The 17615-nt window shown below is 43.6% G+C and overlaps 1 protein-coding gene and 1 pseudogene across 1 annotated transcript; one reads left to right on the top strand and one right to left on the bottom strand.

Annotated features, from left to right (window-relative positions):
- Window positions 1–7679: 7679 nt before the first annotated feature.
- Window positions 7680–9044, bottom strand: LOC147890544 (uncharacterized; annotated as a pseudogene).
- A 6276-nt stretch (window positions 9045–15320) lies between these two features.
- LOC147890545 (F-box protein SNE-like) lies at window positions 15321–17206 on the top strand. The gene has a single exon (XM_087390721.1). It carries the CDS (start codon window positions 15919–15921, stop codon window positions 16621–16623), a length of 705 nt encoding a protein of 234 aa, XP_087246847.1. The 5' UTR covers window positions 15321–15918; the 3' UTR covers window positions 16624–17206.
- The last annotated feature ends 409 nt before the right edge of the window (window positions 17207–17615 follow it).

Genomic DNA, 17615 nt, shown 5'->3' on the forward strand with positions numbered 1-17615 from the left:
ACCGACCTCCCCTCCCTCTTGCTCTCCTCCTCCTCACATGCGTTGCAAACGGGTTGCCTCCCCCTCTCTTTCCCTATTTTTCTTTTTCTTTATCTTACATGGAGTCTAACGTCGTTTAATGTAGCCAACGAATGGATATATTCTACAAATTTCACGAGATGCAGCTTAATCAAATCCTACTGAAAATCTTCAACTTCCGTTGTTGCAAAGGCAAAGCAAAGAATTTCTTCAGTCCCTTGCAATGCATACTCATTCAAAGCTAGAGTCTGACTTGCTTAAAGATGAGCATCAGCACAAGAAACAAATCAAGAAAGAGGTAATCAAACGTTCTAGCCACCAAAAGCTCTCAGATAAAAGTGTTATACACCACTTAAACCAGTGCGAGTAAAATTTGCAAAGCAATTACTCCAGCATGCATGGAAGGAGACCATCCACAAGTAGCACCATCACCACATGAAGCCAGATTCCCTCGATGAAGGTTACAGGTAGCACAAAGGTTGAGATGGATGCCAATACCACCCAGCCTATGAGAGAGTTGCCCCTTGAAGACAAGCAAGACGGTCTTCCATTATCTTATTCTACAATGTTGGAATTCGTGAGCAACTTAACCCCTCATGAGATACTTCAAGAATCAAATGCGAAAGGTGTAGGCAAACATGCAAGAATAGATGAAGCGGTCCCAGCTGGAGATGAAGACAAGACTTCAGAGCATTCCACATCAGAGGGTACAGAAACTCCTCAAAGTACTGATCAAGGGGAAGAAAGAGAGGATGTTAAGAAAGATTTCTGAATGGTTGCATCCCGCAACAGCAGCAATAGAAATTATCAGTATGGACAGGGTCGACCATGCTCTTCCCATGAAAAGCACCAAATGCAAAGAAGCAAAATATGGCGTTTGAAAGGCACACAAAGCTTCGCAATTACAATGCCACAAATAAAACAACGGGGGCAGCCGTGAGAAGCCTACAAAGCCTATGTAAACAAGAGGGTGAAGAAGCTGAGGGTGCCCATAGCAACATGTAGGCTTGCAAACAGGTTGCCTCCCCCTCTTTCCCTATTTTTCTTTTTCTTCATCTTACATGGAGTCTAACATCGTTCAATGTAGCCAGCGAATTGATATATTCTACAAATTTCATGAGATGCAGCTTAATCAAATCCTACTGAAAATCTTCAACTTCCGTTGTTGCAAAGGCAAAGCAAAGAATTTCTTCAGTCATTGCATACTCATTCAAAGCTCGAGTTAGACTTGCTTAAAGATGAGCATCAGCGTAAGAAACAAATCAAGAAAGAGGTAATCAAATGTTCTAGCCACCAAAAGCTCTCCAATAAAAGTGTTATATGCCACTTAAACCACCGCGAGTAAAATTTGTCTTGTTACTTCATGAAGGAGCTCGATCAAAGCAATTACTCCAGCATGCATGGAAGGAGACCATCCATAAGTAGCACCATCACCACTAAAGCCAAGTTTCCTCGATGAAGGTTACAAGTAGCACGAAGGTTGAGATGGATGCCAATACTGCCCAGCCTATGAGAGAGTTTCCCCTTGAAGATAAGCAAGAGGGTCTTCCATTACCTTATTCTACAATGCTGTAATTTGTTAGCAACTCAACCCCTCATGAGATACTTCAAGAATCAAATGCGAAAGGTGTAGCAAAACATGCAAGAATAGATGAAGTGGTCCTAGCTGGAGATGAAGACAAGACTTCAGAGCATTCCACATTAAAGGGTACAGAATGTCCTCAAAGTACTGATCAAGGGGAAGAAAGAGAGGATGCTAAGAAAGATTTCTAAATGGTTGCATCCCGCAGCAGCAACAATAGAAATTATCAATATGGACAGGGTCGACCATGCTCTTCCCATGAAAAGCACCAGACTCAAAGAAGGAAAATTGGTGTTTGAAAGGCACACAAAGCTTCGCAATTACAATGCCACAAATAAAATGACGAGGGTAGCTGTGCAAAGCCTACAAAGCCTATGTAAACAAGAGGGTGAAGAAGCTAAGGGTGCCCATAGCAACATGTAGGCTTGCATCCATAATTGTTGTTGTCTCTGCTCTTACCACCGCCATTGCCATTGCTTCTTATTTATATTACTTGAAGAAGCTCAAGGAGCAAGAAGAGTGCAAGAGATGGTGGTATGAATGACAAGGGTAGTGGTGCCAAGCCTACAAAGCCTATGTAAACAAGAGGGTGAAGAAGTTGAGGGTGCCCATAGCACCATGTAGGCCTGCATCCATAATTGCTACTATCTCTGCTCTCACCACCGCCATTGCCATTGCTTCTTATTTATATTACTTGAAGAAGCTCAAGGAACAAGAAGAGTGCAAGAGATGGTGGTATGGTGGCCCATTTTGAGTGAATACCATAAGAATGCGTCACTTGAAACAAGCCCACTGCAACATAGTTTCCCTGTTTGTGCCTCCTTTTCATCCTCTCTTGTCAAGAACCAAATATCGTGGATCAAAAAAGAATTGGCAGAATTTTACAAATTACGTACCATTGTAGTGAATAATCGCTAAGTCTCACATCTAAATCGATTAGCCTTGCATCCAAATCAGGAATCAAACAACGCGGATCAGAAAAGAATTGGCACCGAGAATGCCTCATCATGGAAATCCCATCGGAGGGATCCCTAGCTAGAGTGAACCCCTTCATGTGCAATCATCTAATAGGCAGATCCTACACCCCACTGACCATCAGGTCCGTAACTAATTATGGCCAACACCCGTGATAGGATGACTATTCCATCTGCTTTACCCCTGTTATTTCTCACCTCTTCGAAAATCCCCCACATTGACAACGTGCACTATTCTGATAATTTTTGTGCCCAGTCCTTTGTCGGATGGTTCTCCTTCAATGGACATTCATTCATTCTGAAGGAACTGTTAAAATATGCTACAGGCAGTCTTTTTATGTGCTCTAGAGGAATTGTTAAAATGCATTAAAGAGAGTCGATTCAAGAGGCCACAAGGAAGGGACTATCTGTACGCGTAGGTAGTGTAAGTAGGAGATCATGAGGCATAGTGCTAAATATTTCGGAACCTGAGAAAATGATGAAGAGGAAGAGCTAAAGTATTAAAGCAGGATCAATACTTTTAGCGAAGTGTATGGTGACTCTAAGACCATTCTTGTGTATTTTGCAGTTAAAAAAGTTATTTCACCTGATACTTCAGATGATTTGAGAAGCTTTCAAAACCTACTCTAGCACATATTGAGAAAAGAACAAAAAGACCTCATAATGATTGATGGTGTGTCTAAAGTTGCCTTGATATGTAGAAGATACCCTAGTTCCTACATTGTACCCATGCAGATTTTTGCAAGCTCCAGGGCCACCCATGATCATAAACTCCCAAGAGAAAGTGCCCTCACCATGTTGATCGGTGAGTTTCCCATGATTGTAATGAACTACATTATTCACAACAAACATTGTTTAATTGGCAATGTTATTGACTACTACAACTGTTCCCTTGACATAGCCAAAAAGTATGGACAAGGCATTTGCAGTCCAGTGATCACATATTTGTACGCAACCTGTTTGCTGAAGCTAGTTACAATTCCAAGTGCATCCAATAGGGCTTCAGGTATTATAAATGAACTTGTTAACATCCAATAGTTGCTCTGTGTAGTATAATAAAATTCTTTCTCTTGCAAATTTAATTGCTAATGAACTCATAGTAGCCCAATTCTATCATGTCAATTCTTTAGAATACTAAAATTCAATCATAAGCTCTCCTACACCAATGCACATGTGCTTCATAAAATCTCGTTCTTGCTTCTTCACTCCTAGTTACAAAAATTCTAAGGACTTATGTTGCTACACTGTAGTTGCATGGAGAGTTCAAGAAACGAAGCCTGCTATCTTAGTGACCTCTGCTTTTAATTGGATGTCAAGTGCACTCTTGTCTCTTTCTGCAAAGCAAACATGGTGTTTTCCTTCTTGCTTATTGAGTTGAAGAGACATCATCTTTCGTTTGACTTGCTTCTATATTCAACCCTTGAACATCTTCCCCTTCCTTTGTCTTGCAAATAAAATCATATGCTTATGTAAATTAGATATTGCTCATACTTTGGAAGGGCCAAAATCATCACGAAGAAAGGAGGGTCATCTAGGGCAAGTCATTGTGTAGTATCCATCAACATTACAGGGTCTTCAAGAAGCAGAAAGATTGCATGAACACTTCAAATATTCTGATCGGTGTCGTGAAGAGTGGTTATCAGCTAAAAACCATCTAGGATACATTGCAAGCCATTTATGAGCAAGGCATTCATACGAAGGACTTGCAAATGTAGCTCAAGAGTAGAAACATAACACGAAGGGACCATGACTTGATGAACCATTAGTTTTCACTAATTGTTCTTTGCTACTTTGACAATTAAGTTGTGATCGTCATCTTCCCATCATTCTCGATTGCTCAAAAGGTAAAGTTTTCTTCCATATTGGTTTTTCTTTTAATTGAGTAGACTAGCTAATTGCATATACTATGAATGCAAAGTTGTATTAATTGAATGCAAATGAAAAGTTCTCTATGCTAATTGCCAACAACAAAGTGCAATGTACCAAATTCGAATTGCAATATGCTATATGCAAATTGCTATGTGCTAAATGTAAATCTATATGAAACCCAAGGAAGGGCATGTTCCATGGACTTATAATTTTTGGAGAGGAAGTGTGCCAACTCTTCTCCCACACAAATGTGTGGTTATGTGCTAAATGCAAAGTACTATAAGCCAAATGCAAAGTGGTATGTGCCAAATTCAAATTGCTATATGCAAAATTCAAATTGCTTTGTGCTAAATGCAAATTAAACTGAACCCAAGGAAGGGCACATTCCTTGGTCTTATAATTTTTGGAGAGTAAATGCGCCAACTCTCCCTCCCCCCATATAAATGTGTGGTTATGTCCTAAATGCAAAGTGCTATGTGCCAAATTCAAGCTGCTTTGTGCCAAATTCAAGCTGCTTTGTGCCAAATTTAAATTTCTATGTGCCAAGATTGAATTGCTATATGCTATATGCCATATTCCAATTGCTATATGCTATATGCAAATTGCTATGTGCTGAATCCAAATCTATATGAAACACAAGGAAGGGCATGTTCCTTGGTCTTATAATTTTTGGAGAGGAAGTGTGCCAACTCCCCCTACACAATTGTGTAGTTATGTGCTAAATACAAAGTACTATAAGCCAAATGCAAAGTGCTATGTGCCAAATTCAAATTGCTATAAGAAAATTTCAAATTGCTTCGCGCTAAATGCAAATTAAATTGAACCCAAGTAAGGGCACGTTCCTTGGTCTTATAATTGTTGGAGAGGAAATGTGCCAACTCGCCCCCACACAAATGTGTGGTTATGTGCTAAATGCGAAGCACTATAAGCCCAAATCAAAGTGCTATGTGCCAAATTGAAATGCTATGTGCAAATATCAAATTGCTTTGTGTTAAATGCAAATTGAAATGAACCCTAAGAAAGGGTGCACTCTTTGGTCTTATGATTTTTGGAGGGGAAGTGTGCCAACTCCCCCTCCCACAAATATGTGGTTATTTGCTAAATTCAAAATACTATGTGCATAATGCAATGTGATATATGCAGAATGCAAAGGGATATGTGCATATTTAAATTGCTATGTGAAAAATTTTAGAAATCAAAATGTGTAGTTAAATGCTAAATTTATGAAATTCAAATAAAATATTTTCTCTAGTAAATATAGCTACCTGCCCGGATCTAGTTGTATTTTGTACTTTCATTTTTTCATCACAATGTGACGGCTTTTAGCTCTTGCTCCATTCTTGTGCATCCTTCTGCTTCCAAAGACTCCCGATGAACCCCTCGGGAGCCATTGGCAACCCACTACCAAACAAGTAGTTGCCGCATCTGCACTGCTTGATATCCCGTCTAACCCCGCGATTGTTAATAATTTAACACTCACCACCATCGCCAGACTATTATGGAAAACACAGACAATGTTGCAACTTGCAATATCACATGCACACAAGAATAGAAAGATTATTGTACTTCATTGGTTGGCCCTCACACTGAAAGGAGATAAGGTACGCCTAAGATATGGAGTACATAGAGGGGATAGTTGTGATCGGGCCAAGGCAATATTTTCTTACATTGAACATTATGGAGTCTTGGTACATGGATAGATGTTGCAACGAAGGCAAGACGCAAGGATGAGGTTGCAAGGCTTTTGATGCTATGTAGTAGCCCAAGGCAAACTATATGGACAATTGGAAAAAGAGGGGAGCAAAGCAGAGGATGCCACCTCTACCGCCAAAGGTCAAGCTTGATGGCAAAGAAAAAAGAAATGAGGCAAGAGTTTACTAGTAGGAGACAATGTGTTCGCATTCATGAACAAACTCATCAGATATGTTGTGTTGAGCAAGGTAGCTGGGAGGAGGCATGTGTTGAGCAAGGCAGTTGGGAGGAGGAAAGGCTGCCGAGAGGCTAGCTTGCTGGACAAGGCTTTGCCCCCCTGATTGCCACATGGCAGTGGGAACTCCTCTATCCTTAAGGAATACGAGTACCATGACTTGTCTCTGACGGGCTTGGGACACCTTGAAAGAAATAATTGAATTTTAATTATAGGAGGCAACTCGCACACTATCTTTGCATATCTTTGCTAGAGTTCCAACAGGTTGATAGAGAAGACTATCCACCTCAGCCAAATGATGAGAGGTGAACATGTCAGGTCATATGAAAGAAGAATGAGGACGCGGGCTCAATGAACTCTCTTGATGCGAGTGGCAATGGGGGGGGGGGAGAGAGGAGGAGAGGGAAGGTGGTAAGATGTGTTGAGATATTGAGCTCCACTCGCGATATGCCAAGGTGACCGTTGTGCATTTATGTCACTGACTTGTTAGCTACAAATGCGGTTGGTACACCACCCACAAATAATAGCTGGATGACAGCTATCCTTATCTACTCTAGTTCGTGGCTTAGTGAGTATGCCACCTTAGTTGAGTTTGGTTTGAGACCCACATATAGGGTTCTTCTATTTCTTTGTGCTAGAGTTCTTTTTGGCTTTCACAACTAAGAAGAGGAAAACTGTTTTCAGCCTCCACCTTTGTGTGTATTCCCCTATTGTGTATGTGAGAAAGCCACAAGTGAGACTCCTTCCCTCTCTCCCACTATCTTCACATGGTATCAAAGCCTTGTTCGTGGTAAGGAGGTCAAGAAAGCAAACCAAGTTCACGGTGTCCTGGTAAGAGAACCAGTGTTGCTTTCCTTTTTTGAGTTTGGGAGCAAATCTTTGCAGGTAGCACAGCCGAAAGTGCAAGAGTGCACTGTCTCAGATTGAGATGCCCTTCGTGGTGTGGCGAGAGGCAGTATATGCTGCGGGGCCGTTTCGGAGCCCGTTTTGAAGGCGGAAGTTTTGTGGGGATCAACGGAGCACACACACAAGGAGAGAGGGAGAGAGGAAGAGGGACACAGGATATGGTGCTACCTCATGTAGCTTATTCTGCATCATCCACAATAGAATGGCTATTCTGCATCATCCATAATAGAATGGCTATACACTTATGTAGTGTATGTTAGTGTTAGTGGGCGTTCACACTGGGCGGCTGGCCAATGGCCTTTTACCCCAACAACCTCCCACTTAAAAGCCAATGTGCTGATAAGTGAGAGCCTACTAGCCTATAACTAGTGTATGTACAATGGATGAGAGATATGACTGACTCTCAACCAACGTCCACGCTCTCTCTTGAGCTACATGCATGCATCTGTATCTGCTCCAGCAATAACCATACATGTATATCCCTGCTAGAGCATGCACGCACATCCTGGAGGTATCTTGTAATGACCTGCGTAGCTCCACCATGCTCCATGCCAGTGTCAGTCACCATATGACTAACAACTCCCACTGCAAATGCTCCCACTGTAGCTGCTATGTCGGGTCTCAACACTAGAAGGTCGTACATGAGAATCCCGAACGCTAACGAAACCTGCACAATCTCGGATAACCTAACCATATCAGTCATCCCAGTGCAATATGCATCTACTGCATCATCATTAGGACAAGTCGAGTATGGATGTGTCGATCCTGGGGTACTCATCATCTTCCCCGCATCCATAGAGACTGGATCCCAGTGTCCTGGCATAACCATGTCAGCATCTGGCATAAGCATATCAAGAAATGACTGCATAATCGCTGCATCCGCAGCATCTAAATCAGTCATCTCTGCCATCATACCCGATGACTCGCCCTGCTGTGACTCAATAGAGCAAAGCCGCTCTACCTCTGCAATCGCTAACTCAACTGCAAACATATCATGCACAGCTGTATCCTCAAGAGAATTGGATACATCAAAGAACAATGCATCCATTTCTGGCTCCTGAGCACACTGAAGCTCACCTGTGAATGAGACACGTCTCGTCTCTCGCTCATCACATGTTAGTGTCGTAACTGGGACTATACCGTCTCGTATCTCAAAAACCTGCAATGGGTAAACAATGTAGGACCTAGCTCCTCGCACAATGACTAGGTGACCCAATTGCATGTGAAATGGCTGCTCTCCAAGTAGTACACGACATGCACTGTCTACTAGCTGTCTCATTGAGATCAAACTCTACGCAATCCCAGGAACATATCGCACATGCCATAGCACATAAGATGCACCACTGGGTAAAGACAAGCATACATCTCCTGCACCCTCTATGTCATACGCTGAACCATCAGCAAGGTGAACATGGCCAAGTCTCGCACTAGAGAAAGTGCTAAACCACTCACGACGCGAGGATATGTGGAACTCTGCACAATCATCTAGCAACCAATGCGAAGAAGTGCCACCTGTACCAGACATGTAAACAAGAGGAACACTAGAGGTAAACGTGACATCACCGTCACTAGCATACTCTACCACCTCTCTAGTCTGTGTCAATACCACACATGCATCATGCATACATCGTCGTTGCTGCCTCATACGTCTGAAGCAACGTCATCTAATGTGTCCTGTGTGACCACAATGCCAACATCTGAACTGTCGACAAGAACAAGACCGCTGTCTCTCACGAGTCATCATCGTAGACTCAGAATCATCACACATATATGCTAGCTGGATGTCAAAACTGTATATGCGTCAAAGTGGGAGACCACTCAACCACTACGCTAATCAAGCATAAAACCACATCAACCTGATGCTCGCATATGCAAATTGTATCTCAAGTATAGCTCTATCAAAGATAACAGAAAGGCAGTGTCCGACCTCTGCTAAGCCAAGCAGAAAATCACGACGACTCAACATGGGGATAATAGCTCTCAACCGAGTGTAAAGCGTATAACCATATGCGCAAGTAGTGAACAAACACAATGCTCAAAACGCATCCCACAAGTAGTGTTGCAAAATCTGACAACTGCATAACTTGTACCTGTAAACTTGTAGAAACTGTAACTTGTGACTATGTATAACCTGTAGCCACTACGAGCATACAAACAATCTCACTCCTGCAAGAGTGGATACAAGAACACAAATCCGTGTCCAAATGATATGCGATATCGATGAATCACATCACCAACCAAATTCAGCACTCAAACCGTGCATAAATGACCACCTGCAAAGAGGGAAAAATAGCTGAAGTTTCAGCCCTCAAATAGCTGCAAAATCAGCCCATAAATGTGCCACAAATCAGCCCACAACTGAGCCGAACATAGGCACTTGCAAGGAGGGAAAGATGGCTGAATTTTCAGCCCACAAAATAGTCCTCAAACCTGCAAAAAACGGCTAACAAATAGCCCTGACAGTCTTCTGTATGCAAAGCACACACTATTTGCTCACCTCCTGCAAATGTCAACCAGCCGAGTGAGCCATACATGAACGTGTAACCTGTCAAATAGCTATGCACAAGTACGGAGACCACATGTCTCGTATCCGCACAGATTATACATCAAGACCATCTATAAACATGAGCCAAAGCAAAGCTCAAGCACACCTCTAACGCATGTCACAATGCGCATAAACTTGGCAACAAATCCGGCAAGATAGCCTCAACTTGCATACATAACCATAAGTGCAAAACCGCACAACAAAAGATGACAACAAGTATGTCAAAAGAGTATGCAAGTCCTGTCAAGAGCAACGAATGCTCGAGATGCCAAAACTCTCTTACCCGAGAGCAATCGTAGGCGCAAATGATGCTCAATACATGCTGAAATCAGCCCATCATGTCACATGGAATCCCTGTCCGGAAAACACGCTACTAGTGTATCCACATGGCACCATAATAGAGTATCAAACTATGCACAAACCGTGCATCACAATAGCATCCACAATGGCTGCAAAATCAGCCCATACACATGCCACAATGCCTGTCACTGTCACACCTGTGTATCCAGTGCTCTCTCACGGCAACTAGCTCAAAACCATATGAGCTCATAGCATAATACTCTCCCATGTGAGCGAAATATGCTCTACACCTGTGACTGCAACAAAAGACCTCAAGGCAAACCACCGAGTCAAACACCTGCAATCACTGTCACAATGCCACTTGCAAGTACACATTGTACTCGCATAAACCTGCTCACAATATGCACACCTGAGCACCTGTAGCACCTGTAGTAATGTTTTGCACCTGTATGTGGGCTCTATGGGCTACCAAGTGATACCTGTATGAGCTGAAAACTATTGCCCCAACTATTGAGCAATATGTGTGCACAACTTGGAGCGCAGCAAGCTCACAAAATTGCACAAAAAATAGCTCTAAATTCAGTCCAAAGCTGGCTGAACACCACCTGCAAAACACCACCTGTGGAAGCCCTGAAACATGCTCGAAGCGTGGGAAAATCATGTGCAAATGTCATACATCAAGTCAAAATGACTAAACATTCTCCAAACACCATGGAGGGAAGCAAGACAGTCTCATACACCGAAGTACACCTATCTCATATGCAATACATGCACAGCCAACAATTGAGCAAACCACGCTCACCACATCTGCAAAACTCGTAGATCTAATGGCCAAACCAAGACCTATACCTGTGGATATACCTGCAACTTGTGAAATGCATGTGTGACCTGTGGCACAAGAATGGTGCTCGAATCCACTCACAAAAGAGCCATGGTACTCAACCACAATCACATACATCAATGGAGCATGCTACACAAGACCCTATGCCTTAAACCACCTGCAAATACCTTGCAAATCTGCAAAATAGGCTTCTCGCAGCAGGAAATTTTAAAACGCTGTTTTGATAGCCAAAACGTCCGAATTCGCCATTTTTTATGCAGACCTAGGTACAAAGTACCTGCTTTTGTTCAAAGCGGCCGATTTGGGGGGGGGTATGATGTGCAGTCAAAAATTTTTGACGATTGGGAAGATTTCTACCTGTTTTGCTGCAGATCTACTACCAAGATGCCCACACTGCTCCACAACAAAGGGAGCACACAAGGGGCAATCACTATGCGGCAAAAAACAAGTACCTTGAGCTCCACAATGAGCTCAAAATGCAGCACTCCAAGCTCTGCTCTGCTCACCTCTCTCACACACACGCTCGCAAAGCTACGCTCGCCATAGCCAAGCTCGAATCCAAGCTCTGATACCAATTGTGGGGATCGACGGAGCACACACACAAGGAGAGAGGGAGAGAGGAAGAGGGACACAGGATATGGTGCTACCTCATGTAGCTTATTCTACATCATCCACAATAGAATGGCTATACACTTATGTAGTGTATGTTAGTGTTAGTGGGTGTTCACACTGGGCGGCTGGCCACCAATGGCCTTTTACCCCAAGTTCTTCACAGGCACTTAGAAAAAGGCCCTGTTTTTGCTGTGCGACCACTGCTCTGCTGGTCGGTGAAAAGTTGCTGTAGAAATTGCATCGTATGCCTGTGCGCAGAGATATTGGGAGTTGCAGAATCATGCTTGTTGCCTGTTGATGCAAAATCTTCACTAGGAAGTGACTGTGTGGTCAAATACCACTTTCGTCAGTTTTGCAGATCTGCCTGTGTGAGGCAAAAGCTGTGTTTTTTGCAGTGTTCTGTAATGGCGTCTGATTCTCTTTCACAGATTGTCACTGAAAAGCTTGACAAGAATAACTTCCAGGCATGGAAGTTTAGAATGACGAATTTCCTTATGGGAAAAGGCTATTGGGAGCTCATTATAGGAAATGAAGAAGAACCAGTTCTTCCTAATGTTCCCAATCAACAGGAAATGCAGGCATTTAAAGGATGGCATGAGAGAGCCAAAAAAGTTATGTACTGGTTGTCTATCAGTATTTCGGATTCTATGATTGTGCATATTCAGGATGCAAGTACGCCAAAGGAGGCATGGGATACTTTGGCAAAAATATACAACACAAATACGCAAGCCAGGAAAATGCAGCTCAAGCAGGAGTTGCACAATGTGCAGAGAGAAAATATGAGCATCAATGACTACCACATGAAGGTGAAGAAAATTACAGATGCACTTGCTTCCATTGGGTCGCCAGTGGAAGATGATGATTTGGTTTCTGTGACCTTGAATGGTCTAGGAAAGGATTATGCACAGTTCCGAACATCCATTGCCGTCCGTGAAAAATTTCCTGATTTTGAAGAGTTGTTTGCTCTTCTAATTTCTGAAGAGCAGAGAAATGGGGGTGCATCTTCTTCAGGAGGAACTTCAAAAGAAACTGTTTTCTACTCAAATGCTGGAAGAGGTAGAGGCAGAGGTAGAGGAGGCCAATCTGGAGGCCGTGGTAGAAATCAAAATATGCAGCAAACTCAAGAAAACCAGTCCTATGGAGGAGGGCGTGGTAACTCTAGAGGCAGGGGGAGCCAAAGAGGCCGTGGTGGATGGCAGAGAGGCCAAAATGCAAACAGCAATGTTGAATGCTACTACTGTGGTAAAATGGGTCATATGGCTAAAGACTGCTACAAAAAGCAGAATGACATTATGAATGGAAAATTGCAGCAAGGCAATTATGCATCTTCTAGTAGATAGGGTGATGACAGAAATGAGCATCTATTTATGGTAAAGCACATGACCAATTCTGTGACAAGTGCAGAAGAACGAAATGATGTGTGGTATGTTGACTCAGGTGCATCAAACCACATGATAGGTCATGCAGAATGGATGTAGGATGCAAGGAAAATGGAAAACCAAGATTTGTGGAGACTGGTGATGATACTACACACCCTATTGTGCAGATTGGTAAAATTCCTTTGTCTATGTAGGATGGGAAAAAGAAATACCTGTCTGATGTATTTCATGTCCCGAGTATCACCAAGAACCTGGTTTCTGTTGGTCAAATGGTTGAGCAGGGCTTGCAGGTCAGATTTAATCCTCATGGATGCTTTGTTGAGGATATGAAAAATAATGGTCGCTTGATAGCAAAAGGAAAGAAGAAGGGCAGGATGTTTACATTGGATGCGGACATGCCTGAATTGAGTGCAGCAATGTTTGCACATGGGACCGGTGTAGTTGCAGATATTGATATCTGGCATAAACACATTGGTCATGTTAATGTTCAATCTTTTATCATATGGGACAAAAAAAGCATCTAAGATCTTGCAGATGAGGATGGGATGAGACGTGTCAATATTAAAGGAAGGTTACAACAAGAAAATCATTAGCAAGGGAGGTATATTATCCTCATTAGAAGTTACAAAGGAAGAGAAAGCCAAGAGGAAGTAGAATCTATGGTTCTATGAAGACAAAAACATTTGGGCTACTTCAGCGTGATAATGTGCTACTAATATCTCTAGTGAAATATATATATGTATGCATTAGTGTGCAAGACTCTAATCCACAGCAAATTGATATCATGGATGTACAAGCATTTAGTCTTGCTAGCTTTACAATTCCTACGAAGGAATTTGTTGTTGTAGCTTGACAATAGTGGTTCAAGGAATAAAAATCAACATGTCTTTACATTTCTCTCCCTTCTCATAGCAAGGAGCATATTCTAGATGGTGCACCTTCAATTGTTAATATGTCCCACACATATTAGGATGTAGTTGCAATATTTGATAGATTTTTCAAATTATGTGTTTTCTTTTTTCCACCTAATAGTGGTTCAAGGAATAAAAATCAACATGTCTGTACATTTCTCTCCCTTCTCATAGCAAGGAGCATATTCTAGATGGTGCGCCTTCAATTGTTAATATGTCCCACACATATTAGGATGTAGTTGCAATATTTGGTAGATTTTTCAAATTATGTGTTTTCTTTTTTCCACCTAATGAATACATTTGTCAAGAGCCTCTTGTTGTTCCTTGAAATGGAGATACTAAGCAAGTTGGAAGGAGGCAAGGAGGGGCACATCAAAGGCGGTGAATTGCATGCATGGAAAGGGAGGTTCATGCAATTAATTTATGTGGTGGAGAAAGTTAAGATTTATGCAAATAGCACAAATGACAAGAGTGAGTTGTTGACTTTGTCGGTCAGACAATTGTGGCCTATTTGCTTGTCATGTTTTCATGACTTTAGAATTGATAGACATGCATCCTCCATGCATTTGGATCAAAGGATGTGGCAGTGTTGGCCTCACTGGCAACAAGACGAGGTCTATGGCCACATCGCTTTAATGAGGGTCGGCCTCCACAAGTGAAGTGATGTGTGATAGGGCCTTGAAATCCAAGCAACATGGACGCGAGAGAGAGAGAGAGAGAGAGAGAGAGAGAGAGAGAGAACACTCTAGTAGAGCTTAAACACAATGGCACTAGCATCATTGAGTTATATCACTTAAGAGAAGTGAGAGAAGGGGTGTGTCCATTATGGGGATTACAAAGACACCAATGTCACATACATATGTATCATTCTCTCTCTCTCTCTCTCTCTCTCTCTCTCTCAACACACACACACACATAGTGGAATCCCTCTCTCTGTCTCACACACACACATGCGTGTGCATATACTCACATACCGACATACACACGCACGCACATGTATGCATGTGCGCACTTAAGGCTCCTCCTCTCTCTTAGAGGAGAGAGAGAGAGAGAGAGATGGACGTGGGGGTGGGCACACAATGTGTATCATCACACGAGGTACCATTTGAAATTTGGCAAGCATTATTGAAAGGGGGCAGACAAAAGAGGCGGCAGGAAGTGGTTGGAAATTGGAAAACGTGTAGGTGGCGCAAGCGGATAAGGGCGGCCGCCATGAGTAACGGGGCGTCCCAGTGTCTCTCGGCCCCACATCGCCAAATTTGGCTTGCGCCCCCAAATTTGGCGGCTCCTCCCCGCCATACATCGTCTTAAAAGTCTTCTATATCTGGCGTCAGCCACCTTTAATCATTTAATCAAACGTGACATTTTAAAAAATAGGGATAATGACAAATGCTACGGATATTATAATATAACTATTGGATGGTCCGTTTTCTACAAATGCACGTTTTCTCGTCAGTTGAAGTTTTTCTGTCGTCTTCTTCTTCGGAGCTTTAGTCTGCCATAGCCAAAACCTTCAGCTCGCCTCCGCCATAGCCATCCCCTTTGAGCTCCCTCCCCTCATCTTCAATCCCCAATCCCTTCCTCCTCCCCCCCCCCCCCCCCCTGCCTTCTTTGACTTCCTTAACGCGCTGTTTCATTCCATCTTTGCCGCTGTTTTGACCGCCCCCCTGTCGTTCCCCACTGTCCAAATATTGCGCTTTCCGTCACACCCAGCTCCGACACTTTGCTCATGTGCCCTGCCTTCCGTGGAGTTTGTCGAGATTCGGCTTGCCGGGACCCGGAAGACGCCGGATAGCACGAGCCTGCTGCTACTGGATTCGCATGTGTCTCTCTTTCGTCGGTGACTGCTGCTGGATTTGCAATATAAGCTCCCATACTGCTGCTGGATTCGCATGCGTCTCTCTTTCATCGGTGACTGCGGCTGGATTTGCAATATGAGCTCCCAGACTGCTGCTGGATTCGCATGCCTCTCTCTTTCATCGGAGAGCCCGTCGTTGATTCTCGGAGAGCCCGTCGTTGATTCCCAGGATTGTTGTTTGTTCAGGACGTCGTGAATGAGTGCCTGCAATTGGAATCCAGTGAGCCCCTCGCCTCTCCAGGCTTCTGCTCCTGATAGCGTCTCTTCGACGCAGCCCCGCTTCCGCCAGTCGCGTTCTGGAAAGAGATTACAGTCCATGGGGGTGCTGTATGCGTCCCCCAAGCATGAGATCGAGAAGCGGATGCGCCGGGAATTCGTGCAAGGCAACGAAGAGCTTCATCACGCGAACGTGCTTCCCAGATTGCCCACAATAGCGCAAGTCGAAGGCAACGATGATATGCTGCACGAAATACTGAAGCATTTTGATGCCAAGTCTCTGGCTTCTGCATCTTGCGTTAGCCGGCGGTGGCGAAAAGCCGCCGATGACCCACGTCTGTGGGAAGGTATCTGTACTCGAAATTGGCCTGCAGCCGTTTCTCGCCCTCATCAGCTCAAATCTGTAGTACTGGCGCTGGGTGGTTTTCGCCGATTGTACACTCTGTGCCTGCGTCCACTTCTATCACGTCCATTTAATTCTCCTCCCCAGCCGCTTCCCTTCAGCTTACCCAGAGATAATATCCCTGCTGCTTGTGCGCGGCAGTGGAGTCGGGATGAAGTCCACCTGTCTCTCTCTCTCTTTTCCATAGATTGTTTCGAAAGGTTGGGTAGACGCAGTGTTGGCCCTGTAGCACTTGGCTTGTTGTGTAAGGCATCTTCGTCAGAAGAGCGTTCAGGTATTTAGATCACGTTCAGGTATTTGTGACCTTGATAACCTTGATAGATCTAGATTGTTCCAGTTCAGTTCTAGAACCATGCAGTGAGCTAGGTGTTGGGAATGGCCAATCGGTTCTGCGTTCTCGCTTCCGTCTGACATGCTGGCTCTAGAAGTGAACTGGACGGGAAAGCAGTCGTACTCTTGACGGGAGAAGCAACGCAAATATTATGTAAAACTTCAAAGTTTCACTGATGGAAGGACACCTGATAAAGCAACGACAGTGTCGCAAACAATCACTTCGTCTGAATGGTGTTCTCAGCATGTAAAGTCTGCTGATGGTACCTAGCGCAGGGCGGGTAATCATAACTCTCAACGGAAGCCTGATAAAGCAACGACAGCGTCGCAAACAATCGTCTTAGTGGAGTTCCGAGCATGTAAAGTCTGTTAATGGATCATAGTACCTAGCGCAGGACGAAGTCTGAGTAGGGGTCATGTACCCCAGTTTTTATGAGAAAAAGATTTGCACAGGTTTCTTGCGTGCCAAGAATTAGTACGTAGTTAGCGTCTTGGTGCTCGTGCTTTGTATGGTGCAATAATCAATTGCCGTGAATTAAATGTGCGCAATACGATGTACAGTCTTGTTGCGTTTTGAGTCTTGACCACTATAACCAACTCGACCAGTTTTCGGGTAACTGCAGCGCAGTGCAATCAAGAAACGAACTTGCTTTGTATGTGCGGCTTGCATTTGTCTTTTCCAAGAGGTTTTCAACCCCTCTTTTGCGAGACTGAGGATCCAAGACTACTAAGAAAGTAGTCTCTTAGGGCCTCTGCACACGCTACTCATTATGCACAGCCAGTGATGGATCGCACAAAAATCAAGAAACAGTGGTGGTGCTCCAGTGCTCAAAAGTGGTGCTTGATTTTTCAAGGTGCCAAAACGAGCACCGATGTGTGATTTCTACTTTCCAATGCAAGCTTGCCATCTGGCTCTTGTCTTAGGTTCCAGAGCTTTAAATGGG

This window comes from Dipteris shenzhenensis, chromosome 19, assembly GCF_047967505.1.
Source record: "Dipteris shenzhenensis isolate YYH24624 ecotype China chromosome 19, Dip_SZ_1.0, whole genome shotgun sequence".
Lineage (NCBI taxonomy): Eukaryota > Viridiplantae > Streptophyta > Polypodiopsida > Gleicheniales > Dipteridaceae > Dipteris > Dipteris shenzhenensis.

Coding starts and splice junctions, on each gene's coding strand:
- LOC147890545 (XM_087390721.1), top strand. CDS start 15,919: ATGAGTGCCTGCAATTGGAATCCAGTGAGCCCCTCGCCTCTCCAGGCT.